We start from the raw sequence: 26,974 nt of genomic DNA on the forward strand, positions 1-26,974 counted from the left end.
CTTTGTAAATAGTTCCCAAAGCTAGCCTATTAAGTGACATAGATCACACTGGGTCAGTGTGCTTGTCTAATGACACCGTAAAATGGAGAAACGACCTGATAAGAACAGAGGCTGGCTGGTGCGTGTTCTTTAAGGAGTGACATTGTTATAGGCTGTAAGGTTAATGACCTTGTGATCTTGGAAAAGACTGTAATATGTCTCTGTCCGGAAACGTTATAGGGAGGATAGAAAAATCTGAGAAAGTCTAGACGTTAAATCAGTATAAGAGAGTCCATGGTTAGATCTAGACCGGATTGCATGCTACACAACTTGATGGCAGCGGTGAGATTATTTTTTCGTAAAGTAGCTGCAAACCCTGGAAAATCTTTAGAGCAAATGAAAATGGCTGATCACAGACAGTCTCATCAAGGATGGATGCATAAGAAAACATTAATCAAGAAATTCGGCAACCTGGAACGTGAAATAGAAGAAGGCACAGGCAGAACTATCGGAATTGAACATCAAATGATGCCATCGAGACCCCGGGAAAGAACTCAAGCTTCCTAAAGAAGATTAGAACTTTAGGAACAAAATAAACTGAAACGACCACTTGTAACGTCACAAAAGTTCGACGGTACCACACCACTGATGGACTTTCAAACCAATTTTAGTATTTGTGCTGGGATAAACAAATGGACTGAAGAAGAGAGGGCTATATCTAGCAGTGAGTCTCAGGGGTCAGGCCCAAGAGCTACTGGGATCTGGAACTACAGATTATGACAGGCCCATGGATTTGCTAGAGAAAAGTTTCGCTCCAACAAGAAAAAAAAAAAACAAACAACAGAGTACAACTAAAAAGCCGTCTGAGAAGGGAACATGAAATACTCTCACAATTGGGACAAGCGATACGCCGACTCGCTTCCCAAGCATATCCCTAAGCGCCAGAAGAATTACCGGTACTTGAAACACAGCCGAAGAAGCAATTTATCGATTCTTTAACTGACAGCGAACTTAGGTTAAGAATACAACAGGTACGCATTAAAACCCTCGATGAAGCAATTCAGATTGGAGTAGAACGCGAAGCCTTTAATAGAGCCTAACTTCAGCTAAAGGATTTGGAAGATATGCACCAACCGTGACAATGTCTGATGCAGGGTTAAGTTATATCCAGGAAATTAAGAGAGAAGTTGCGGAACTCAAGACGTTACTAAAGGATTTGAAGGCAAAATATACAGGGAAAAACGGAACGAAGGAAAACATAGGGCATTTCAAAAGAGACTGTCCAAAAAGCCCAAACTGTCGAAAAACCAAGGACCAGGGGTGGGACCGTGATTCCAGGCTTATGAATATAACTGGACAAGCAACGATGATACAGGCTATGTCCCTTCCGGGATCTGTACACAGAATGGATGTCAACTTCTTAATAGACAGAGGTGCTACGATTACCATGATAGAAAAGGACGTCTTTGAGAGGATGGCGCTGGAATATTGACCTCGGTTACATGAGGTTACTGAGAATGTTCTGTGTGCAGATGGCAAACCGCTAGAAGTAGTCGAAAAGGAAAGTTTACCTTGTCGTTCGGATGGAAATGTCAAGAGCATTGCGTTATCATTGCAACGATGGGATTGACAGAAAAAGGAGTGTTATGATTGGATTTTCTAGAAAAAGTAGGAAGCAAAATTGATTTTGTGAATCACAGTTTGACTATTGGGAACACCATTTTATCATGCGATGTGATTAAATCAAATTCGATGAAATGCGCTAGAGTTGTGTTATAAAAGACAATATTGATCCCTGCAAGGCACGAAATGAACATTCCTTGAAAATACAAACAGAAGGTAATAACCACGCGTTCGGTTCGATCGGGGTTGTGGAACCAGAGGAACGATTTATTGAAAATAAGCAGCTTCTAGTAGGAAAAGTACTTATTAGGGCTACATCGATGATGTCATTCGGCTAAGGGTTATGACGATGCTGAAACTATTATGGGTCTTTATGTATCGGTCGATGACGATGATGTTGGTGATGTTTCCGGAGAATTTCTGGCTCAAGTGAAAACCATCCAAATGCCTGAACACCTGAAAAAGTTATCTTAAGAAACGAAAAAGGGTCTTACATCGGCCCAATCCAAGAACGTTGACCAACTTCTATGTACGTTCTCGGGTTTGTTTGCTAAATCAAAAGATGATCTTGGCAGAACCAATCAAATACGTCATAAGATAAATACAGGGGATGCAAGACCAGTAAAACAACCGCTACGTAGAATTCCGATTCACGCAAGAGATGAAATTGAAGACCATGTTAAGAGTATGTTAAACTCAAGGCATTATAGAGTCGTCATTAAGCCCCTGTGCTTCACCCATAGTGCTGGTACGTAAGAAGGATGAAACGACTCGTTTTTGTGTCGACTATAGAGCAGTCAATCAACTGATTGTGAAGGACGCGTATCCTCTACCACGTATAGACGACTCATTGGATCGACTTTCAGGTGTATCGTGGTTTTCTACTCTTGATTTAATGAGTGGATATTGGCAAGTAAAAATGGAAGAGCAGGATAAACCCAAAACAGCTTTTATAACACCAAATGGATTATATCAGTTTCGTGTAATGCCTTTTGGATTATGCAATGCAGGTTCCACCTTCGAAAGGCTGATGGAGACTATTTTATCAGGTTTACATGGAAAACGTGTTTGATATATCTGGATGACATAATTATTTTCGGCGAAACTTTCGACGAGGAGCTAATCCGTCGACAGGAAACATTCACTTGATTGCAACAGGCAGGCCTTAAACTTAAACCCTCCAAGTGTCACTTGTTTGCACATAAAGTGATATTCTTAGGGCATATCATGTCTGAAGAGGTATTAAAACCGACCATAAAAAATTCGAGGCAGTGAAATCTTGGACTAAGCCAACGAATGTGAAGGAGCTTCGCAGCTCCCTGGGGCTTTACATAGGAGATTCATAAAAAACTTTTCGTCAATCGCTAGTTGTTTACATAAGATGACAGTCAGGAAGGGCTTTTAAATGGACTATGGAGTGCGGAGAAGCGTTTGGAATGCTAAAAGCTAAGTTAACAACAGTACCAATACTCACATACCCTGACATTTGAAAACAATTCATTTTGAATACTGATGCTAGTGAAAATGGAATCGTTGCAGTAATTTCCCAAATTCAGAAGGTCGCGAAAAAGTCGTGGCATATGGAAGTAAGACACTGTCAAAATCAGAGCGACTCTTTTGTGACACGGAAGGAATTACTTGCTATAGTGTATTTTGTGAAACATTTCAAGCCATACTTGTATGGGAAACGATTTCTCATTCGGACGTTAAAGGACCCAGAAGCTCAACTGTCCAGATGGCTTGAAATGCTGTCTCAGTATGACTTTGAAATCCTACACCTACCAGGCTTGCGTCATAGAAATGCGGATGAATTATCAAGAAAGCCATGCCGACATTGCTGGAGACAAAATGAAAACATTGGAAATGTTGATGAGCAAAATGAACTACAAACAGCTGCTGTGAGTACGAGATGTTCCAAAAATCATAATAACGGTACGTATACATCGGCAGATACGGTATGAAAGCTGCTGAAATCTCAGCACGCCGATAATGACCTATCCATAGCTAGACAGTGGGTGACTGGTGGCGTTAGGCCATGGTGGAATGAAGTATCAAGCCGAAGCAATGAAGTTAAAAGTGTATGGACTCAATGGGACCAACTTGAGTTTAACAATGGATTATTGTGCCGAAGATACCAAACGTGTGATGGTAAAGCGGGACGTCATCAAGCTATTGTCCCCTAGAAACTCAGGAAAAGTGTATTGAAATGTTCTCATGTTAGTAAAAGTGGAGGCCACCTAGGGATTTCGAAAACCCTAATTTAAAATCAGGCAAGAATATTAGTTGGTTGGACCACAACAAGATGCTAGGGACTAGTAGAAGAGAAGAGAAAAGAGCCCCGATGCAACTCTGCAAGTCAGGAAGTCCAATGGATAGAATAGCATTGGATATTATGGGACCGTTGCCAGAAACTTCACTTGGGAATAAATATATTCTATTAATTGGAGACTATTTTACCACATGGACAGATGCATTTGCACTGCCTAATTAGGATGCCATAGCTGTAGCTATTGTACTTGTTGAAGACATAATCTGCAGATTTGGCGTGCCCCGTAAAATTCATTGGAAAGAGGGGCACAACTCGAATCTGAAATTTTCCATGAAATGAGCAGATTACTGGGTATCGAAAAGACAAGGACAACTGCTTACCACCCACAGAGCGATGGAATGGTTGAAATGTTCAACAGAACGCTCGCTGTGATGCTTTCTGCATATGTAAATGAACATCAGGATAACTGGGATGAACACTTGCCATATTTAACAATGGCGTATCGCGCAGCAGTCCAAGAGTCTATAAATTTCATTCCAAACTTCTTGATGCTTGGTATATGTTAGGTGTTGAATTTTGAATTACAGAAAATTTTAAAGTTGAATGCATTGAGCATTAAAGTCCTATCGCATTTCAGCCTGAAATGTCTTTGAGAAGGGTCACTTCGACCTTTCTTCTTTCATCTCCCCCTTATCATTGTAAACTTCAAAGAGATTGCATTCCAGCTCAGTAAAATTGACCGGGGTATCTTAACACGGCCCTTAAAAAGTAAACTTTTGAGCTACCAACCTTAACCGCTTGGTAGGAACCTATGTCCACTTATCATATTTTCATAGGGAAATTGTCACGCACTGTCGTTAACAGATTCTGAGCTGTCTAAACCTGATGAAATTAATTATTTCTTTGGGAATAACTAGGGACCACTGCCTACAATTGGGCAGAATAAATTAGGGCGTACACTTTAGAGCAATCTGATTTTAATGTGCCGACCCTATACGAAATTTGTTATGTCTGGAAATTTCTTAGAAGAGGAAACTCAGTCTCGACTCCGGGAGACATAAAGAGATTAGTGATTTCCTCGTGAAACAAGGAAGGTGCCAGGTGGTCGTATTGTCAAAAGAAAGACATGTTTAGTGCTAGGACGCACACGTCCTGAAAGAAAACCTCGATAAGGTACGCAATTTTAGTTTCACGTAATATTCTATTATTTGATTGTTTGTTTTATGCAAATGTGTTTGCTATGACTAGGTTTCCATATTATGTATCGTTTATTCAATTCATGGAAAGTGTTGATGCTAGAGTTATTATGCAATTTATTTTATTGAATTTCATGGAAAATGTTGTTGATAGAATTGTTATGCCATTTACCTTTTAATTATACAGCTATTAGTTCAAAGGTACAATTGATTGCACGCGACTCAAATGTTCACATGGGTAGGATTTCATATGTTTATATGAAAAAAATTCCTTTGTTGTTAGGACGATATAGATCATCGTGAGTTAACGATAATTACCTAATTATATCTGATTTCGTAATGTTTGGATAATCCTGTAGGTTAAGGAATGCCGTGAGTTACATTTCTTTTCAATTTCATGCAAAAGTAATCGAACATGTAGTAGCATATGTAAAATAATGCGGTAAGATTTGGTAGATGTTCACGTGGTAATTTAAGACTTGCTATTGGAAGCGAGGTCAATGTCCTACCGTACTAAGTCAGAATTTACGGGATGTGTGGATAGCAACATGATCTGAATAACGTAAGTGAATTGTATGTACCTCTATAAAGTGGGGTATACAGACTTATGGGGTAAATTTCTCCTTTAAGGAACAGCTTTCTGAGAGAAAGACAAGACAGTCTGGAGTCATAAGTACGTTGAAAGAAAGAAGGACGAAGTCAAAATAAAGGGACCTGGAAGTCCATGAAGGGGCAGAACATAGAGCTTAGGAAAAAGGAACTAGGAGACGTTGATATACCGTCAGACAGGAAGGGATGCAATCAATCGTGGACATTGCGCTCTTTTCACCTCTCGTTATGATGATAAAATAAATCCAAATTGGACACACCTGTTAAATTATATTTATATAATCTAACTTGAATTGGAATTGCCGTTATTAATTTGTTCTGATTAAATTTGTTATTTTCTTGTAAAAAAAAGGGGGGGGGGGCTCGTATTGTTTTGTGTTTCTTCCCAGTGTTCTTGCTCAGTTCTCTGTTGAAATTCCATTCTTCTTTCACTCCCGCCGGGCTATAATATCGAGGGCGGTCATCCTCTAGATTACGCCAGCCAAACCCAATTAACCACCCCTCTTACTAAGAGGACGACGTTACAGTATGGAAGTGACCGTTCCACTCGATATTCTATTTGGACGGCCTCCAGATACATATTCTCGAAATACCTGGGTTGAAAACCTTTCGGAAACAATGCGTTTTGCTCATCAATTTGCAAGGAACCACCTTAATCAAAGTATGTTACGCCAGAAGAGATTCTACGACAGTCGATTGAAATAGGAACAGTTCAAATCAGGTGATTTGGATTGGGTGTACACTCCACAATGGAAAACAGGACTATCAAGTAAATTGCAGTCTTGGTGGAAGGGACCATTTGAAGTTGTTAAACATCTCAGTGATGTGACATACCGCGTAAAATGTGAATATAGGGGCAAATCGCAAGTGATTCACGTGGACAGAATTAAATCCTGTAACGTCAGTGATAACGACGATAATGGTGATATGCAGCAATGTGATGATGATATAGATGAGCATGACAATGCTAGCTGCAATAATCGCGATGATCCATCCAGAATTAAGGATCAACAAAGGACTTACCCTATGGAAAGTACCGCCTCGGAACACCCGTTACCAACAGCCCAGAGTGGACGCCAAAAGCGACGCCCGAGTTGGTGGAAAGAACATATGTTTTAGAGAGAAACTTTTATTCCACAATTCGTACGAGACACTATAAACTTCAACTGTGGAAATATAAAAAGTAAAAAGTGCTGAAAGTGAAAACCATTAAGCTAAAATAGGACTTATATGAATTATTCTCTGGATGTGCAGTGTGTGACTATGCACTTAGAACTCTTGAATTATACAATAGAGCTTGATTATGCTAAAAAAAGAACTTGAATCGCAACGATTTTTCGTTACAATATCTAGTCATGTTGAATATATTTGGAAGCTTTAAAAAAATCTAAATACATTGCAGTTTTAGTGTGAGGACACACTTATTCGGAGGCATGGGTAATTGGTAGCAAGGTATCTTTGCTGACTTTGTAAATAGTTCCCAAAGCTAGCCTGTTAAGTGATAGAGATCACACTAGGTCAGTGTGTTTGTCTAATGACGCCGTAAAACGGAGAAACGATCTGATAAGGACAGAGACTGGCTGTAGTCCTACAATATAAGACATAGCACATGTTGGTTTTATTTAAGTGCTATGTCTTACTATCCAAATAACGGCCTTGTATAGCGTGGTCCGATGTCGAAGTTTCAGGAATATCTCACACATTTGGCAACATATATCGACACTCCTCCACTAATTTATGTGTAATTAATATACTTACTGTACTGTCTTTATCCTTGCGGAATGAAAATATGACGCTAGCAAATGGACGAATTTTCATGTTCCGTTGACATACATTTGACTTTTTGCAATGTGACGGTAGTCAAGGTATGCCGAAGTATGTTTACGTAGGTTTATGTGGCAGATATGTTTCCTGATTGAAACGAAAGGTTACTTTACAGTTCCAATAGACATAATATATTTTTATTCGTTTCGTTAAATAATAATATTTCAACTTAACCCGATTTCGGCATTCCCGGCTTTCATCGCTTTCCAGTCTACTGAAATGTAGACCAACGAAACTTTAAAACAGGTCCATTTCTTTTGTGAGAATTCGAATTTATTAGAGAAAAGACATCAGAGTAAGTAAAGTCTGACTAAAACATTATGATTTTACTATATAGAAAAGCGCGGTTATCTTAGTTGCCAGTTGTGTGAAATATTCCTAAAAATTTGACTTTCGTTACGATGTTAGTCACGTCTAAACACACTACACAGTGCTGTTAGTTAGGCTGTTAAGACCCTGACGCCCAAAACATAAATATCAGCGTCAAGGTCTTACCTGTAGGAATAAGGCAGGGTGGTGCGTGTTTTTCAGGGAGTGATATTGTTATAGACTTTAGATGTAAGGTTAATGACCTTGTGATCTTGGAAAAGATTGTAATATGTTGTTGTTGTTGTGGGGTTTAACGCCATTTTTAAGCACACGATAGGCTATACATGGCGGCCAGTATTAATGGTGGAGGAAGAACCCGGGAAAACCCCGGAAAGAACCACCGACCCACGAGAAGCTACTGGTAAGCTTTCTCACATTCCTACATTGGCCGAATCCGAGAATAGAACCCACGCAGACAGGTGAGATGGCAGTGAACCGTAACGGAGAGCGCTTTAGTCCACTCGGCCACTCGTGTAATATGTCACTGTCGGGAAAAGATATAGGGAGAAGAGACATATCTGAGAAAATCTAGACGTTAAATCAGTATAAGAGAGTCCATGGTTAGATCTAGACCGGGTTGCATGCTACAAATTGGAATTTCATGGGTTTGCTAAGTATTCTACAGAATGACCTATTCGCATATATTTCACTGGATAAAAGAAAGGAATGATTTATCTGAAGATGAAAACAACATAAAACGCTTGCTTTTTGTTGCTAATTGTTGTTGTTTTCAATAGCTGCAGACGAAATGAATTTAGGTCTTAATTTCATTTAATTTAGGTCTTAATTTCATTTGAGCAATTTATTTTCTACGGCAACACCGCGTGTCATTCATGACACAAAATTTGCTATCAAACTGACATGGATCAGTTATTTAAATCGCTGATCATTGTGATCAGCAGTATTTAGTATTGAGCAAAAGGTGCCGTTTGTGTAATTGTTGTCATAGGCTGAATAAGAAATGGGATTAAACGGTGGAAAATCATGGGTGCACACAGGGCCGAAGAGTGGGGGGGGGGGAGACAGGGATATATCTCCGGTGCCCGGGCCTGTAAGGGGACCCGGGAAGAACAATGCTTTTTAATTTTATAAAAGAACAAGAATTAGGAGAGGCCCGGGTGGTTCTTATCCAGGGCCCGTGATCGCTCTCTACGGCCCAGGGTGTGCAGTCACTTAACTACTTAAAAAGAAACAAAGACAAATTAAACCGACTTTCACCGTCCGTTCCGGTGATTACATCGTTCAGGTGATTCGATCCACCGCAGTTAAGTCTTATTTTATTCTAAAACACAAACTAATATGACAAAAAGACCGTAAGCGTGTAAATACATCTGCTGGGTTCTCTCAATCATAATCTCACTCTTTCATGTACTATTTTAAATTTACCATTCGCCATTTATACTTGTCCAATCAAGTAAAATCATGCACGATCAAGTGACGTAGTTACACATTTTAAATTTACCATTCGTCATTTATACTTGTAAAATCAAGTACGATCAAGTGACGTAATTACACATTTTAAATTTACCATTCGTCATTTATACTTGTCCAATCAAGTAAAATCATGCACGATCAAGTGACGTAATTACATGACGTGCTAGAAAGCATTTAATTCGCATAAAGTTCCTGTGTAATTTGGATTTTGAGCGCATTTCCATGTTTCAGGCTACCGTATTTTCTTTGGCGACACTACGTGCCATTCATAACACCGAAGCTTACTGTCAAGTTGATCTGGATCGACCACTTCAGCCTATGATCAGTGCTTAGTAACTTCACCATTAAATACTAATTTCCAAATATACTTACATGTATCCAACTTAAAGAGAGGTCGTACATAAACTCCCATAACACGGTGGAAATAGTTCGCCCTCCGAACAGATAGCGCTAAATGTCGATATGTACTAGTAATCATGGTGGATATCATTTGTGTCAAATGGACGCAGACAAAGAACAAAATATAGATTTTGATTCATTCATCATGCGACGCAGTGTTACAGCGTTGCATCCCGGTCTATTCCACCATTTAGCGTTTACACGTAAATGAGCGTACGTAGTGTAAAGTCCCGCTATTCACTTTGGTTAGGATCGGTGTTTTATTGCACAACAAAGGTAACCGGAGTAAAGCGCATTGCCTGAAGGCACACCAAGGTTGCCGACGCGGCTGATCTGATAATACGATTATCACCTGCGTCCATTTTGCCACTAGTCCGGCACGTTAAATTCTTAGAATCAGATATTACTAGGTATAATAATTTAAATATGATCCGATATATCTTTATTTTTTATGCATTATTTACGGAACTGTATGATCCCGCAGAACACTGGTGGTGGTGGTGGTGGGGGGTTTCTTATTTATGGCACTTCGAATGATCTCATCTGTTCTGCTTACACGACCCTGTATGAAGGATCTAGCAGGTGCAGTGAGATCTAACGGAGATGATAGGTGACTTGAATGAAAGAACAATGATATCGCTCTACGTGTAATGTGACCTGAGATAACATATGGCCTGGATAAAAGACTGATACTTCTCAACAACTCCCACATCTCTGTGATACCAGGTTAGATTCCGGGAATATTTGTAGAGCAATATCTCCATTCACCACCCCGGTTTTTTTCTTCTTCTGTTTTTTAAAATAGGACTCGAGCTTTATTCCACGTGATTTTTTTTTATCTCTTTGAAATCTCTATCCCAGGGAAACAAATCACCATTTGCTAAGAAAATTCCTTCTTTATGAAATTCCTTGAATATTGTCCATGAGTATTAATTGAGTACGAGTTTCTAAAGCGAGTCAAATATACACGAATGGTATGTGTTAAAATTCAACGTTAGATTCCCATATAGGTGTAAAAGTAGTATATGGGGACGATTCAGGGTCTATGGGACTTATCATTAAAAACACCCCTGGGACCATATAGGGTCCATGTAAATTTAACATGGAGAAAACCCCTGGGACGATATAGGGTCTAGGGGAATTAGCATTACAGACCTTCTTGGGACTGTATAGGGTCTATGTAAATTTAACATTAACACCCCCTGGGTCTGTATAGGGTCTATGTAAATTTAACATGGACATAAACCCCTGGGACTGTATAGGGTCTATGTAAAATTGAAACAGGGAGGGTCTCTATGTTTTGTTTAAAAAAAAAATAATAAAAAAAAATAAAAAAATAAAAAAAATAAAAAATGGGGTAGGCAATTGAAAGTCTATCTCTTTTCGAGAGATCTGGGTGGCCCTGAAAAGGGCCTTTGGGTTTATGTTAATGTATCCATTAACATAAGAGGCACCGCATTGGTCTTCTTCTTGTCCTTAGGCTGCGCCTCACTGTAGGACCGTAAATCAGGACTCTTTTGAGGCATCCTTGTCTTTCAACGTAGATCCTACGTATCCACAGACTGTTGTCTGTCCTGTGGACAACTGTCCACTTGGATCGGACATACATGGGTATGTCCGTCCGGAACATCATTGAAGACACAAGCGTAGAAGATTGCACATCAGTCCACATCTTGAGGCGCCGAGAACAGGTGAATCAATGCAGTGAACTGCGCTTATTTATAGGTAGAGGAAGGATTGAAACGGATTGAGTTCATTGACCAATCCAAACACGCGTTACAAAATTCAGTCAGCCAGCATCCAATCCGAAGAGAGCAGTCTGTGACGTCACGTGGTCTATATAGATTCGCTAGCGCCTGTGTGCAGTCAATATATGCGACAGTGATTCAACATGACGGAAACTCAGAAAACGATCCATTGTGGTGCACCAGCAGTGGAGACCGCCCAAGGGAACCCGGACTTACTTTCAGAAGAGGTAAATTGGGATTTTGTGGATTTTCTTACCTCGCAAGAATTTGTTCCGGAACCTTCGTCTCCTTCTTCATTACCGCAAGTGGAGAATTTTAGACAGAGACAGAAAGAAGAATTGGAGAAATTTATACAGCGGCAAAAGGAAGCAGAACAAGCTTTTCTCCTACAGCAACAGCAACAGGAAGAAGAGGTAAGAAAAAAACAACAAGAAGAATCAGCAAAGAAACAAGAGGGTGAAAGTCAAATCGTCACGGTACTGCTGGACATTTTAGCGGAGTTAAGAAGTCTGAAACAAATGTATCAGACTTCTTTATCACGACCGAAGAGAATACGACCTTCCCGAGCTACACACGCCAACCCTGTGACTATAAGCCTACCGTACCACCCATAGTGATTTCAACCAAATCATCATCATCAGAAGTATGCCTCGGCCGTGGCAAAGGCTTAAGACAGTTAAAGTTGATTGCTTAAACTCACCCCTACACCAAAAAAGGCCCTTTTCAGGGCCACCCACTTCTCTCGAAAAGAGATACACTTTCAATTGCCAATAATTCAAAAAAAAAAAAAAAACATTTTACCCCTATAGTACGTGTATATGAGTGCATGAGTGTAGCTTCTTATTTTAAAATCAAAACTCAAAGACACTTACCTTTTGATATCTAATTTATTCTTTTATCAATAGTTACAATCCAATTCACAATTCACAACAGAGCACTTTAAAAAGTACATTCACTTCTTCTGTTTCTTTGTTTACTCTCTCTATTTTTTCAATTTCTTCACCGTCACAGTCTTTTCCTCCTCTTCCTCCTCACTTTCTTCCCTTCTTCTTTTCTTCTCCTGTTTCTTTTTCTTCACCTGTCTGCTTTCTTCCTCTTCGTCTTCTTTCTCTAACCAATCCTTCTCTTCTTCTGACTCCTCTTGTTTCTTTTTTGGGCAATCTGGAGACCAATGTCCTTTTTCTTGACAATAATAACAGGTATCTTGACTTTTGTCTCTTTTAACCCCTGTTTTTCTTTTTTGACGGTCTGGACACTCTGAAGACCAATGCCCTTTCTTCTGACACATATAGCAACTATCTTCACTTTTATCTCGAAAGGAAGGAGAGTAGTCGTTCGGCTGGTCTGAAGGGAATTTTCTAATGACCCCTCGCAAAGCTCCGATGAAACGTTCGATTTGGCTAGTCTCTTCCATCGTTGTGCTCGGTTAGGGAGTGAAATGAATAGTGAAAGGACAAGACACACACCCTTTTATATACGCTGGGCTGCCATGACTATAAATTAGTCTATGCTGTTTAAACTTGAGTCATTTGACGTTTTTCACTCAAGATGAAACGATTAAATTCATTTGAGAAGAAAGAAGAAGAAAGTAAGAGGCAGAAACGTGATCTATCGCCTCGTACCAGGGCTGAAGTCTTGGTACAAATTCATGCCAGTGATTTTGAAGAGGACATGAGTGAACCAGAATCCGAACCCTCTAAACAAGGTTCACCACCCTCAGTCAACCCTGAAAAGTACTATTCCATTCGAGAGACGGAAAAGCGCTCCTCTAGAAAATTTAGAACCACGGCTTACAAATACACGGTGAAGTTTAAAGATTTCAAGGCCGAAGTATCGTTAGAGAAAGCAGAAGGGTTCATCACCGGGGTGTGGGATTCTTTGCTCACCACACTCAAGCGACAATGTCAACCCAAAGAAGACGATCGCTTGAGACTCTCCACACAACACGACGGTTTGAAATCCCCTGTTTGGATCGAGTTTAGCAGACCCGCAGAACTAACCGCTTCCAAAGTCATGGACAAGATTCAACACGTGCAACAATCTAATGACTAGTTTGACATCACCGATGGAAAAGCCACACTGGACATGACCCACGTCTCTCCTTCTCAAGGGACCGGACAACGCAATAAGGTGTTACTGGTGAACTACCTTCGCAGCACCAAAAAGAGTCTCGTCCAAATTCACAATTCTCAAGACCGATGTGTTTAGCCCGAGCCATCGTGGTGGGACGAACCTATGCCAACAAGAACGACACGACAGAATGGAAAAGAGCCTGGGAGAACATTCGACAATCGGACCGAGCCAAACAAAGTAGCGAAGCAGAACTCCTGTTACGACAAGCTGGCCTGTCCAAAGACACACCCTGCGGCATTCCTGAGATGCAAACATTGCAAGATGCCCTAGCTCCATTCTACACCTTGAAAGTACACCCTCAAGAAGTGCGTGGGCCTCTGTTGTTTCGAGGTCAAGACTTTAAGGACGGAAAATACATTCATGTCTATTAACACGATAACCATTTCGATACCATTACCAGTATCACTGCATTCCTGGGATACGGTTATTACTGTGAGAAATGTGACCATGGTTATAATAATCGAGAGCAACACAAACATTGTGGATCGAAATGCTCAGGATGTTTGGCCTCTCCACCCTGTCTGAGCGAAGGACCAGTGCATTGTTCAACTTGTCTGCGCACGTTTGTCAGCCCTACCTGTTACCAACAACATTTGAAGACGCAAGGTTCACAGCAGAAATGTGCTTGTCAACTCCTGAGATTGTGCCCTACGTGTGGACAAGGCATACGTACCAATAGTACCAAGGCACACGTATGTTCAGGAAAAACAAAATGTCACATTTGTCACCACATCGTGGACTTGGAACACCAATGCTACGTGCAAAAATACCAACCCCCACCAGAGAAAGAGGACGGTCACAAGAAGAAAGGCAATTTCATCTTTTTTGATTTCGAATGCATGCAAGAGACCGGTATTCACATTCCTAATTTCTGCGTGGCTCATCGAGCGTGCGAGAAGTGCATTCAAGAACCTATCTTCAGTCATTGCCCTCACTGCAGTAAGATTCCCGGAGGGCGTGAAAAAATCTTTCGGGGACCGAACACGTTAGCCGATTTTGCCAAATGGGTCTTAGACCCCATCGACAAGACGTGGAGCCAAGAGGACATCGAACGTTACGGAGATTGTCATCGCCATGCCACAGTGATGGCTCACAATTTCTCCGGATACGATGGACAGTTTCTTTTGAGATACTATACGGAACAAGGCACCGAGCGTCCTAAAGTCACTTTGAACGGAGCCAAAATCATTTTCATGCAAGTGGGACAAGTGCAGTTTAAAGATTCGATGAGCTATTTGGCTATGCCTTTGAATCGAATGCCTAAAACGTTTGGAATGACAGAAATGGCTAAAGGGTACTTTCCACACTTTTTCAATACGGAAGCCAATCAACACGCCGTTCTACCCCATTTACCTGAGGCTCACTATTACGACCCCGACAACATGCGTACCGAACAACGAGAAGCTTTCTACGCTTGGTACCAGGCTCACGCCTCCGACTCTTTCGACTTTCAGGAAGAAATGCTAAAGTATTGTCGTTCCTACGTGGACAAGTCTTCCATGGTTCGTTGTAAAAACTGATTTTTAGTGCTACGATCAGGGTAACAGACGGGACATCCATGAAATAAGCAACCGTTAAACTCGTACACGATCTTAGGGTTTTCTGAGTCCCAGCCATCGACCGAATGCGTTCCGATGGTCTTTTCGCCTCCTCCGTTGCGGGCATACTGAATCCATTTGTCTTCCTTGTCGCATAAGTAATGTAACCAGCGTAGGGCTTTGACCGAGTATTGACGTTTGACATAGTTGGTCGTTTGAGGACTGATGACAGCCACGGTGTTTTCAGGCATGAATCGTTGCCGATACACTAAGGAACACGCTTTGGCAATGGTGCAAGCTTCTTTCAAAGGATCGACCCCTCCGTGTTCCATGAACAGTTCTCGAAATTTTCCACAGCAACGTCGTAAAAAGGAACCCTAGGCAAGATCGATAGTTCATTGTGACTACCAAGACCAAGCGAACAAGATGAATACTTTCAGAGAAACACAAAACAAGTTTAGAAAGGCACAATTCAAGTGTGGGGCTTCTGAAGTGGAATGCGATTGTGAGCCTTGCGATGGGTACGATGCTGTACATTGTGACCTTAGCGATGCCGTAAAGCATCATGGGAACTTTGTTCTCACTACCCCTATCATGGAAAGTGATGCTGAGCGTGTCAAACCTGAGGGATGCGAAAGCGATGCCGCTCGTCCTCTTGGACATTTTACTGGGTTTCGTTTTAAAGGTGGATGTTCACCTTCACGTCCACCCCCCTACGGATGTCATCTAGCTCTGAGCAAACTCCTGTCCATGTCACCCAACCCTCATCGAAACGAACCTGTGAAAGACGAATATTCGTTTCCTGTGCGTTTGTCGGAATATTGCGACTTTCAAAATCGTCTTCAATCGTTCAAAGGAAAATGGCCTAAGTATCTGGGAGGACCGACCCCCGAAGAATTAGCCAGAGCCGGATTGTTCTACTTGGGCGAAGGAGATAAAGTCAAGTGCTTCAGTTGCGGTGTGTCACTTCACCACTGGGAACCGCAAGATTCGGCCTACGTAGAACATGCTCGATGGTCACCTAATTGTCATTACTTACCCTTAGTGGGACCAAGACATTGAAGTAACTTACCATAATCTGTTTATGGATACTTTACAAGAGAACATTCGTGCTTTGCCTGTGGAGTTGAGAGAACGCATTTACCGAGAGCTGGTCAAAATACAAGTCAAACGTAAAGAACAGTTGCATCCGTTACGTCACCAGATCTTTAACCACTGGTACCTGAATGGTATAAGAGAACTGATTCGTCAGAAATTGTTTCAGTGGTCAGACCTTGTTCAATACTTCCAGGCCCCCGATGATCCACGTGTTCATAATTTTGGTTACTTCGAGATTCACCTAGAGCAACGCATTGAGGAAGACAAGTTAAAGGATTACCAACATATTTTACGTGGAATCTGCTTAGCGGAACAGGAAACTTCTAATCGAACTCTGACGTTTCGGTTACAGTATGCAAGATTTAAATTTCCCACTGGAGAACGAAGATCTCTGGCTAGAAAGTACGTGTATTGTTTCCGAAACAAGGAGCGTATAAAAACAGGCTGCCATGCCACGACTTTTATCACATGTAATTGAACAGATTCCGTGGAAGGAACTCAATGACCATATTCAAACCGTGGATCATTACCATCGATTATGACAAGAACTGTATCCATTCAATTTGGGTCGACAAGTGGTGTGTGTCTTAGTGACTTGTTTTCTAGGATTTCGTTTACCAGCCGATTCCTTGTGGACTCTTTACGATCAGTACTTACCATCCCAATGGCCTTAAATGGTCACCGAAGACTCCTTTTGCTCAAAGCTTTGCGTTTTCATCTGGATACTTCTCGACCTCTACGGGAAAAAAAGATTCGTCAACTTTTAGCTACCCAAGACGTGTATGACGATGTGTGTGTAGCTTGCGACTTACATCCCCATTGGACAGATGTCCGTGCCTGGAAAGAATGGGATTTTGAGGCTTGGACCCAAGAAGTGGCCCAGTATGCACGAGAGTTGTGATCCTTCCTTTCAACGTCCAAAGCAAAAAGTTACTTTTCAACCTGTGTTAGTGACAGTACCAGAAGAACCCGTCACCCAGGACAGGACTGTCGTGGACAGGCCTGAAAGACCCTTTCGGGAGGACACTTGTCTGACCTTACCCCCCAATAGAACTGGTCCGAACATTATCCAAAACATGTTGTACAGACACTTGTTTCTATTCCACGTTGATGGTTATCATGTGCCTTTTATCCTTGTACTTAAGCCTTTGGCTTTTATGTATTTTTGTCTTTCGTATTCATGTTTAAAACATTCAATAAACGTGTCCTCAAAAAAGTAAATAAACTCTCGGCTTGTTTGTTTTCGTGTCACAAGTGACATTCCTAACACTATGCCTACCTCTGCTGTCTCTGCTCTCTCTTCCTCCACTGTCAAAGTCATCGACGAACACTTAGATCGTGCCAGTTGGGAGGTTTTGTATCTTCGCCATCCCTTTAACATGCTCATTGCTGGACCTAGCGGTTCAGGCAAAACCCAATTCGTCAAACGTTTGATCGAACATAAACATCATTTGATCGATCGTCCACCTCAACGCATCGTGTGGTGTTACAAAGAGTGGCAATCGGCGTACAGCCTCTTGCGAGAAAGTCAAGGCGATTCCATCGTGTTTGTGGAAGGCATTCCTAAAGAAGACGACGGCATCGTCTCTGACTCCCGTCAAACCCATTTGGTCATTTTCGACGACATGTTAGGAGAAGACGAAGAAGAAATTAAACTGTGGTTCACGCGCAAAGGGCATCATCGTAATGCCAGTGTCATTTACATCACCCAAAATTTGTTTCAACAAAGTAAAGCCCATCACACCATCAGTCTCAATGCACATTACGTGGTCTTGTTTAAAAGCCCTCGAGATAAATCGCAAGTGCAAGTCTTAGCCAAACAGTTAGGAACGCCTTGGCTGACTCAGGCGTACGACGATGCCACTCAAACTCCACACGCCTATTTACTCGTCGATTTGAAACCTACGACCCCCGATGATTTGCGATTTCGTACCCACTTGTTTCACCACTGGTGCCAGGACGGAGGGCCTGTCCTGTACACGTCTCCGTCCTTGACTTAACTTCACTCCACAAAAAAAATCTATAAAAACCTCAGACCCTTTTCGTCTGTCTCACACAGTTTGAACATGACGTCCCTTCAGTCGTATCTTCCCGTCAAATTGATTCGTGCCTTGTATGGCATCAGTCGAGAAAAAAATCCACAAACACGAGCTCGTGTCTTAGAAGCTAGTCTCAAAGAAGTCTTACGATGGTTCACGGTGACAGCACGTCAATTACTCCAAGGGATCATTCAGATTCCTCATCAAACCAAACGCTTTTTTGATCGAAACAAAGTCGCTTTGACCCAACTGGCCGATCTCCGCATCGACACTCAAACCAAAAAACAAATCATTTTGAAACCTGGAGGGAGCGGTACTCTAGGATGGGTCGTCATTCGCTCTCTCTTAAGATGGGATCCTAATGCCCCCAAAGTTCTCCCCAAGAAAAAAGTCAAACGAAGCTCCAAGAAGAAGCAAAAGACCAGGTCCCCAAGGAGAACTTCTCCAGTGGCGGGACCCTCCTCTTACCAGACACCAACCCGGAAAAAGAAAAGAAGCCCCCAGAAAAAGAAACAGAGAAAAAGTCCCCAGAAAAAGAAAAGCCCACAGAAGAAATCTAGTCGCAAGAGAGGCACTTCGGCCAGGACGCAACCTTACACTCGCAAACCACGACCTGCCACGGCGGTGACCGCGTCTCCGGCAGCCTCAAGTTCATCCACTTCTCCGTTGATGACACCAAGAACTGAAGAGTACTTGAAGACGTTGATCACACCAAGAACTTCTCCGTTGATGACCCCAAGAACTTCCCCAGTGGCAGGACCCTCCAATTTAGTGGCAGTGGCTGCTGCTCACAAAGTACCTTCTCCCAAAATCAAAGTCCAAGAAAAATCGGGCATGTTACAAAGTTTACTGGATTTGTCCAAGCAAGAACTGGCTCGATTTAGTCCGTTACGTACCCCTGCACGACGTGTCATGCCTGTCCTGAAGTTGATACGACGTAACGACAATCAGTGGCGACGCGTTCCAGTATAAAAAAGGTGTGTGACCAAGTAGGGTATCAGTGTTTTGGTGCTCCTGAAGATGTCACCCTCCAGAACACATCCCTCTTCTAAACAACCCCAAGGAAAGAAAAGGAAAGGACTGCCACCACGTTTTGTCAAACATGGGGACATGTTATCTGTCCTGTCCAAAGCTTCTCCAACCCTACGAAAAAAACTCATTCAATCGGCCTCCAAAGAGGTCATCGATACCGTGTGCGAATGTTGTTTGAACGTCTTGAAAGGCACGATCCCTTTGTCCAAACACCAGAAACAATGCTTAGGCAAACATCGTCACGTTCTGCGCCAAATGGTTCAAAAGAAAATTCCCATTCGTCAAAAGAAGAAGATGTTGGTCCAACGTGGAGGCATTTTACCCCTCTTGTTAGGCCCCTTAGTGAAAGGAGTCTTGGGAACCATGTTGGGAGGCCTGGTGGGAGCAAGATAAAAAGGCCCTCTGAAGTCCCAAGATCTCAGAATCGACCCCTGACAACCCCATGGAAGGACGAAAACTAGCTTTAGTGCCTTACAAACGATGGATGGAATATCATCGTTGGCAAGAACAACTCACCCCGCATTTACCTCCCAATCCCCATTTGAGCGAGATGTCCCAGTTACAACACGAATTGCAGTCCTTGATGGATCGCCAAGATTTGTCCGAAACAGAAAAATCGCAAAAGTACGGTCAACTCTTGCAACGACTGCAACTCTTTCACCAGAAAGCTTTAGACGAAACAGCTCTACCCACTCTGAAAGATTTTAAGACCTTGATGAAAAGTCCAGCACCATCATCACTACCACCACCACCACTACTACCATCCCCAGGGGTCACCAGAGATGCTACCCCACGAAGACCTGAGGAAGAAGAGATGCGAGAAGTGTTTCAAACAATCAGCAGCTCCCATTTCGAGCAAGATTGCAGCATCCTTGTTGACCCCGTCATCCACACCCCAACGAGAAGAAATGAAAGCTTGGGTTAAAAAGATGATGTCCACTCCTCCTTCGACAGAAGTGAAAAAGAAAGAAAGGAAACCAGAAGTGAAAAAAGAAAAGAAGACCAAAGCCATTCCATTGCCACCTCCACCACCTTCGACTTCTACTCCCGTAGCCCATCGGACACGTAAATCCGTTTCTATGCCACCCTTTCGACCCACCCAAAGTAGCATCACCGAAGAGTGGGTGACTTATTAACACACAAACAAACACAAAAAATGGAAAAAGTCTTAGCCAGCATTTATTACGATCCCTCCCATCCTGCAGGTTACGCAGGAGTTCAAAAATTGTATCGTGTTGCCAAAACCCGACTGAAAAGTCTCCGTTTACCTCCAGTGCAACGATGGTTACAAGAACAAGCTACCTACACTTTACACAAACCCATTCGACGCAAGTTTTCCAGAAGTCGCACCCGAGTGGAAGGCATCGATCATCAATGGCAAGCCGATTTAGCCGATGTCTCGCATTTGGCCAGTTACAATCGTGGCTACAAATATTTGTTTTGTGTCATCGACGTCTTTTCCAAATTTGCCTGGGTCGTGCCCTTGACTTCCAAATCCAGCAACGAATTAGTGCGAGCCCTGCAACGAGTGTTGAAACAAAGCGGTCGTCACCCTCTTCGATGGCAAACGGACAAAGGTACCAAATTTCTGAAACAAGCTTTCCAAAAAGAATTAAAGACACGTGACATTCATTTTTTTACTACCGAGAATCCCGAAACCAAAGCTAGCATCGTGGAACGTTTTCAACGCACTTTGAAAGAACGCATGTGGAAATATTTTACGCATCACCACACTCTGAAGTACATCAACATCTTACCGCACCTGGTGCAAGCGTACAACCAATCTTACCATCGAAGCATCGGACGTGCCCCGCAAGAAGTGACTCCCGACAACGAAGTGCTGGTGTTTAAGCACCTGTTTGGTACATCCCCGACGAGGGCTGTCCGCAAGAAAAATGGAGAGTTGACCGTAGTAGATTGGGTGCGCATTGGCAAAACCAAACGCACTTTCGACAAAGGTTACTTACGTAACTGGACGACCGAATTGTTTCGTGTCACTGGACGAGTGCATGGCCGTCATCCTGCCGTCTATAAATTGGAAGACATGAACGGAGAAGTGCTCAAGGGAACGTTTTATATGCCCGAGTTACAACGTGTCACCAAAAAAGAAGACGACGTGTACGAGATCGAGAGCATTCTCGAACGCATAATCCGTAAAGTAGGCAAACGACGTGTCAAAGAAGTCAAAGTACGTTGGAAAGGATATCCACCCAGTTTTGATTCTTGGATCGACGCTTCGCAAGTCATCGACTATAAAAAGAAGTGACCATCATGCCCTTTCACACAGACGCAGCTACGTCGACCACTCCTTCACCCAGTTCTTCTCTGCAAGATTTACAAAAACAACCTTTGTGGGTATGGTGCGGAGAACGTGTGCCTAAAACGCAAATCGTCTTTTTCTGCCAAATCTTCGTGGTGTATTGTGTCATCGGGGCAGCCATCGCCAATTTGAGTTTGCAACAAGGAGACAAACAATTGTGGACCATTTTATTGAGCAGTTGCATCGGTTACCTGCTTCCCAATCCCTCCCTGAAATTGTCCTCGAACGGGAACAACGGGAACCTTGTGTCCAGTGCCAGTGTCAGTCACCACTCCAACAACAACAACAACCCTATTTTGGGCGGAGACATGCCTCTTGACGTCCAGTAACCCCTCGGACAGCCACAGAACTCTGGAATTATGAGTCACCAAAACCAATTTTACTTAACCTTACCCAGTGACAGTTCCATGGAGGTGTTTCCCCACAACACGTTGTGCTGTTACACGGCCAAATTACCTCAGGCCATCCCATTAGATCACGAAGCCCATTGGGAAGTGGCTTTGGTGGAAATCATTCACCCGACCCAAGTCCTCAATGTCCTTCCCAATCAAAATTATTTTGATGTGGAAGTTTATGACGAGCAAATGCAACTGTACTTGGATACCCATGGCAAATATGACAAGAAAACCCCTGGCACAAAAAATCAAAAGTACACCACCTATCACTTGTTCATTCCCCCAGGCTATTATTTTAGTGGTCAACATTTGGTGAGCACCATTGGCTCCAGGTTTAATGTCGTGTTTCTGAAAGCTTTGGAAAGTGTCAAAAAAAGTGTCACTATGGAATACCACAAAGCAGCTCGTCGCTTCTTGATGAAATTTGACGGGAGTAAAATCGCGTCCATTTTATTTGTCCTGAATTGTTTGACATGTTTGGCGGATACATGGAACTGAGGAAGAAAGTAGAAGAACAAGAAGGCGAATCAGCAGTTATTTACGACAACGATTCTTTTAGCAAGTTTTTTCGTGCCCCGGTAGAACTGAACCAAGGACTGAATTTGATGTTTGTGTACTCCGATGTGGTGGAGTATAACGTGGTGGGACACACGTCTGTACCGTTACTGCGTGTCATTCCTTTCAAAGTGGATTCTGCCACGGTCGCTGACGAGGAAGGTGGAAACACTTACCACGTCCACCGCGAATTTGTACATCCTCACTATTTGCCGGTCAGCAAGTCGTATTTGGACACGGTCAACATTGCTATAAAAGGAGATTTGGGACAAAATATTCCATTCACCAAAGGAAAAGTCACGGTGAAACTCCATTGTCGAAAACGGTTCTCTCACGATTCGTAAGTCATGTATCCAATGTACCGAGGGGTTGCTCGACAGCGAGGACACGGTTTAGGAGATATGTTAAAATCAGCCTTTCGTTCGGTGGCCCCGGTGTTGAAACCGATGGTGACACGCGGATTGCACGCCTTGAAAGATTCGGCACTGAAGCAAGGCAAAGAATTTCTCCAAAATGTCATCATCGACAAAGAAAACCCCAAAGAAGCTTTCATGAGATCAGGCAAAAATGTCTTGCTGCAAACGGGTAAAGACATTTTGGGCCGACGAGAAACACCTATAAATGCCCTGCACGCTACCGAGTCAGGCATTCAGCAAGGACAAGGCAGAAAGAGACGACGAAGAAAACACCCTTTCACCAGACTTCACACTTCTAGAAAGGCAAAGAAAAGAAAAACCATTCGAGACTTAGACGCTTTCGATTATTGAGAAAGAACAAAAAATGATGCACCGAGAGTCTTGCGCTTGTTCCAAGTCGGAACTGGATCTGTTTGCCATGCCCCCCACCATGATGACGATGCAAGAATCCCAGTGGGTGGAATTTCACCCCGTCTCCTCTTTGACAGCCTCAGCTCCCATCGAGTTTGAAATCAAAGGACAGCCTGAAGATTACAGCAATCTGAATAGCAGTTACTTGTACCTGAAAGTCAAAGTTGTCGATGAGGATAATACGCCGTCAACAATTTCATGCATTCCTTGTTCAGTGGAGTGGACTTGTACTTGAATAACAAACTAGTCAGTAGCAGCATGGATACTTACCCTTATCGAGCGTACCTGGAAAATATCTTGACGTACGGAATAGACGCCAAGAACACTCATCTCAATGCCTGTGTGGTATGGGAAGCTGACGATGCAGGCCAGTTTGAAGAATTCGAAATTAATACAACCAAAGAACACAATGCGGGATTTGTAGAACGAAGAGACAGAATCAAAAGTGGAGATAGTTTAGAACTGATGCATCGTTTGCATTTGGACATGTGGTTACAAGAAAAGTATTTGCTGGACGGAGTGAATCTCCGCCTGAGACTGAATCGTAGTAGTGCCGCTTTCCATTTGATATGTACTAGTGCTTGCAAAACTGTCATCGAGGAAGCCAGGCTCTACGTACGACGCGTGGAAGTGTTACCTAAAGTGGGTAACGACATCAGTCAGACGTTGAGCAGAACGACCGCCAAGTATCCGATACGACGCGTGGAAGTGAAAACCTTCACCATTCCTACGGGGCTGCGATCCATGATCGAAGATCATCTGTTCCAAGGACAGTTACCCAAACGTTTGATCATTGGTATCGTCGAGAATGCAGCCTTCAACGGAGCTTTGGCTAAAAATCCTTTCCACTTTAAACACTTTGACGTGTCCAAGATCGAAGTCAGTCGCGATTGCAAGACCTTGTGTACCCGACCTTTCGAACTTAACTTTAACAAGAAGAATTACTTGAGATCGTACTTGTCCCTGTACGAAGCTACCGGTCAGTTAGGAACCAGCACCAGTCACGGCATTACGTACGAAGATTACGCAGGAGGCTATGCTTTGTGGGCTTTCGATTTCACTCCAGACCAAGGCAGCGACGAGGGACATTTCCACCCTATAAAATCCGGCCAGATTCGTGTGGAAATTCAGTTTACTACAAATCTAACAGAGGCGGTGAACGTCCTCCTGTATGCCGAATTCGATAATACCATAGAAATCAACAGTTTGAGAGAAGTCATTCTAGATTATTAGAAGCTATGGAAGACTGTTATCCCTCTTTACCTAGTGAAGAAACTTTGGACATGAAATGTGAGGAGACCATGGAAGAAGAAGAAGAAGAAGAAGAATCCCAAGACGAAGAAGTTATCATGATGAAGTCAAGAGGGCCAGAACAAGAAGCCCATTTAGTCCCCTGTTTTGCTACATTCCTGACAGATGTAATGAAAGAATTGATCAAGGAAGAGTGCTATGGATGTCACAACGATCATCCCAGTCAAATTCAACACGACAAATGTCTGATGTTGAGCCAAGAAGAAAAATTGGACGAATATCTGGACAAAGCTTGGGGTGTCATCGAGATAGAGCACCGTCGCATCGAATCTCTCTTTGACCAGAATAAGAAGTCGGAGCCAAACGCCTTTTACTTGTCAGACATTTTCAAGCAAAAGGCCAGGATCGAATTGATCACTTATCATTACCTGTGAAGAAGAAAAAAACATGGATACCTGGGAACTTTATTACCTTTTGAACCACAGTTCGTATACGGCTTCTTGGAATCCTGTCGTCTGTGCTAAAGATGAACTCCCTCATCGCAAACCTCAAGACCATCTAGCTTATGTGATCAACACGGACGACAGTCATTTCCCAGGAACCCACTGGGTAGCCGTCTACTTTCCTCAAGAAGGATGTGTGGAATATTTCGATTCGTACTGATGGCCCCCTTTGGAAAACGATATCATTGACTTTATGAGAAGAAATGCTCAGACCACCCGATTCAATAATGTGAAATTGCAAGGCACATATTCCTTGGTGTGTGGACAGTACTGTGTGTATTTTCTGCATCATCGCAGCCTGGGCTATTCCTTAGAACATTTAGTGACTCATTTTGATCCTCGCTCTTCTTCTAGAAACGATGTGAAAGTAGACCAATGGTTTTGTGACCATTATGGTTATCTTTTGTCTCAAGCTGGGAAACGTAGTGTCCATCAATGGCCTAATGACTTCCAACAGTGGAAATCACAATTTCATTCACAACGTTGTCAGCCCTGTCCAAAATAATGTGTAAATTGAAAAAAAATGTTTGTGATTTGAAAAAAATGTTTGATGTTATATTGTTGGATTATTGTTAAAAATGGTATAGTTGTTTGTTAGTGTTAAGTGATTTTGAATAAAAAAATGTTGTGTTTTGAAAAAATGCCTTTGTCTTTTGTTTGGCTATAGGAATGTTGATTCATGCTCTTTGACTTCTTACTATCCCTCTCATGACACTCATTGAACGTTCCGGCTCGAAAACCGTAGAGGGATGTTTTCCTTCACGTCCGCGCTTTGACTTTAAAGCCGGGGGCAGCCTTCAGTCTAACCATCCATTGTCGACTCATCCTCCTACGAAGATGTGCTCCAAACTAGCTAAGCTAAACGAAGCCTACGTGAATTTGCATTGGGTCAGACACAGTCTGATACCGAAGCCAGAAGAGATAGAGAATGTGAGAATGTTAAAAGTCACTGAAGACCTGATAGAAGAGCTCTTCAGAGAAGAAGTGAACAGGGAGAAAGAAGAATGGACAGAGAAGTACAGACTTCAGAGACAGCAGCAACAGTAACAACAACAACAGCAGCAGCAGCAGCAATCTGAACCTGACAGAGGCTTTGTCGATTGTCGTATCGACAACAAAGAGTTCTTCTTCTCTTTCCGAAGAAGCAGACCTATCGTCACAAAGTCTATCCTCAGAGGATGTCGCATTCTTAGAAACTAAAAGATTGCCATAGCAAACAAAAAAAAACAGCCCTTTTCAGAGCTACCCAATACTCTAGAAAAGAAATAACAATCGATTTGCCAATGTGTGTATGTAGAATAGTGTGAATATAAACACTGACTCTTTTTTATAGTGTGAGTGTATGTGTTTGTGTATATGATTGTGTGTGTTTGTAAGTGCTCACGTACGTTTGTGTGGATAGCAGATTAAGATCAATTTTTTTTTTGCTGTTTGAGGTGTGGGGAGAGTAGATTTGGGGTTTGATTGGATTGCTTTGGGTATGTGAATAGTATATTGAAGTGATTAATGAAATTTTTTTAGAATAGTGATGGGCAGTATAAAAAAGTGAGTGAGTGTTTCTTTTAGGTCCGCGCGTTGTTTGGTTATGATCTAGGTAAGATCAATTTTGTTTTAGGGGGATGTTTTCCATCACGTCCGCGCTTTCAGTATAAATTAAAAATCACTCGGCAGTCTAGCTACCCTGTTCATTTGTTAACAAGACAATGAATGCCAGAATTGTAAAGCTTCTAGAACTCCAGATGCACCTGGAATATGCCAGGCGCATACTAAATGAACTGGCCGCGGAGGCCATTGTCGAAGAGGGAAGGATGAAAGAGGAGGAAAGAAGAAAAA

The 26,974-nt window shown here is 42.4% G+C and overlaps 1 protein-coding gene across 3 annotated transcripts in view; it reads right to left on the reverse strand.

The window, feature by feature from the left end:
* Positions 1-26,974, reverse strand: part of LOC149772999 (uncharacterized) — a 263,921-nt gene that overhangs the window by 219,203 nt on the left and 17,744 nt on the right. For 2 of the 3 annotated variants that reach the window (XR_016417506.1, XM_089946953.1), the window contains exon 1: positions 9,676-9,972. The exons of the other annotated variant lie outside the window; for it this stretch is intronic. Coding sequence is in view for 1 of the 2 variants with exons in the window: in XM_089946953.1 (XP_089803079.1) it covers positions 9,676-9,793 (118 nt within the window). In the remaining variant the exon portion in view is untranslated. Of the gene's footprint in view, positions 1-9,675; positions 9,973-26,974 lie in introns of those variants that run through there. 3 annotated transcript variants of the gene reach the window in all.

Source organism: Sinohyriopsis cumingii, unplaced genomic scaffold (assembly GCF_028554795.1).
Source record: "Sinohyriopsis cumingii isolate HCF-2022 unplaced genomic scaffold, ASM2855479v2 utg000938l, whole genome shotgun sequence".
Taxonomy (NCBI): domain Eukaryota; kingdom Metazoa; phylum Mollusca; class Bivalvia; order Unionida; family Unionidae; genus Sinohyriopsis; species Sinohyriopsis cumingii.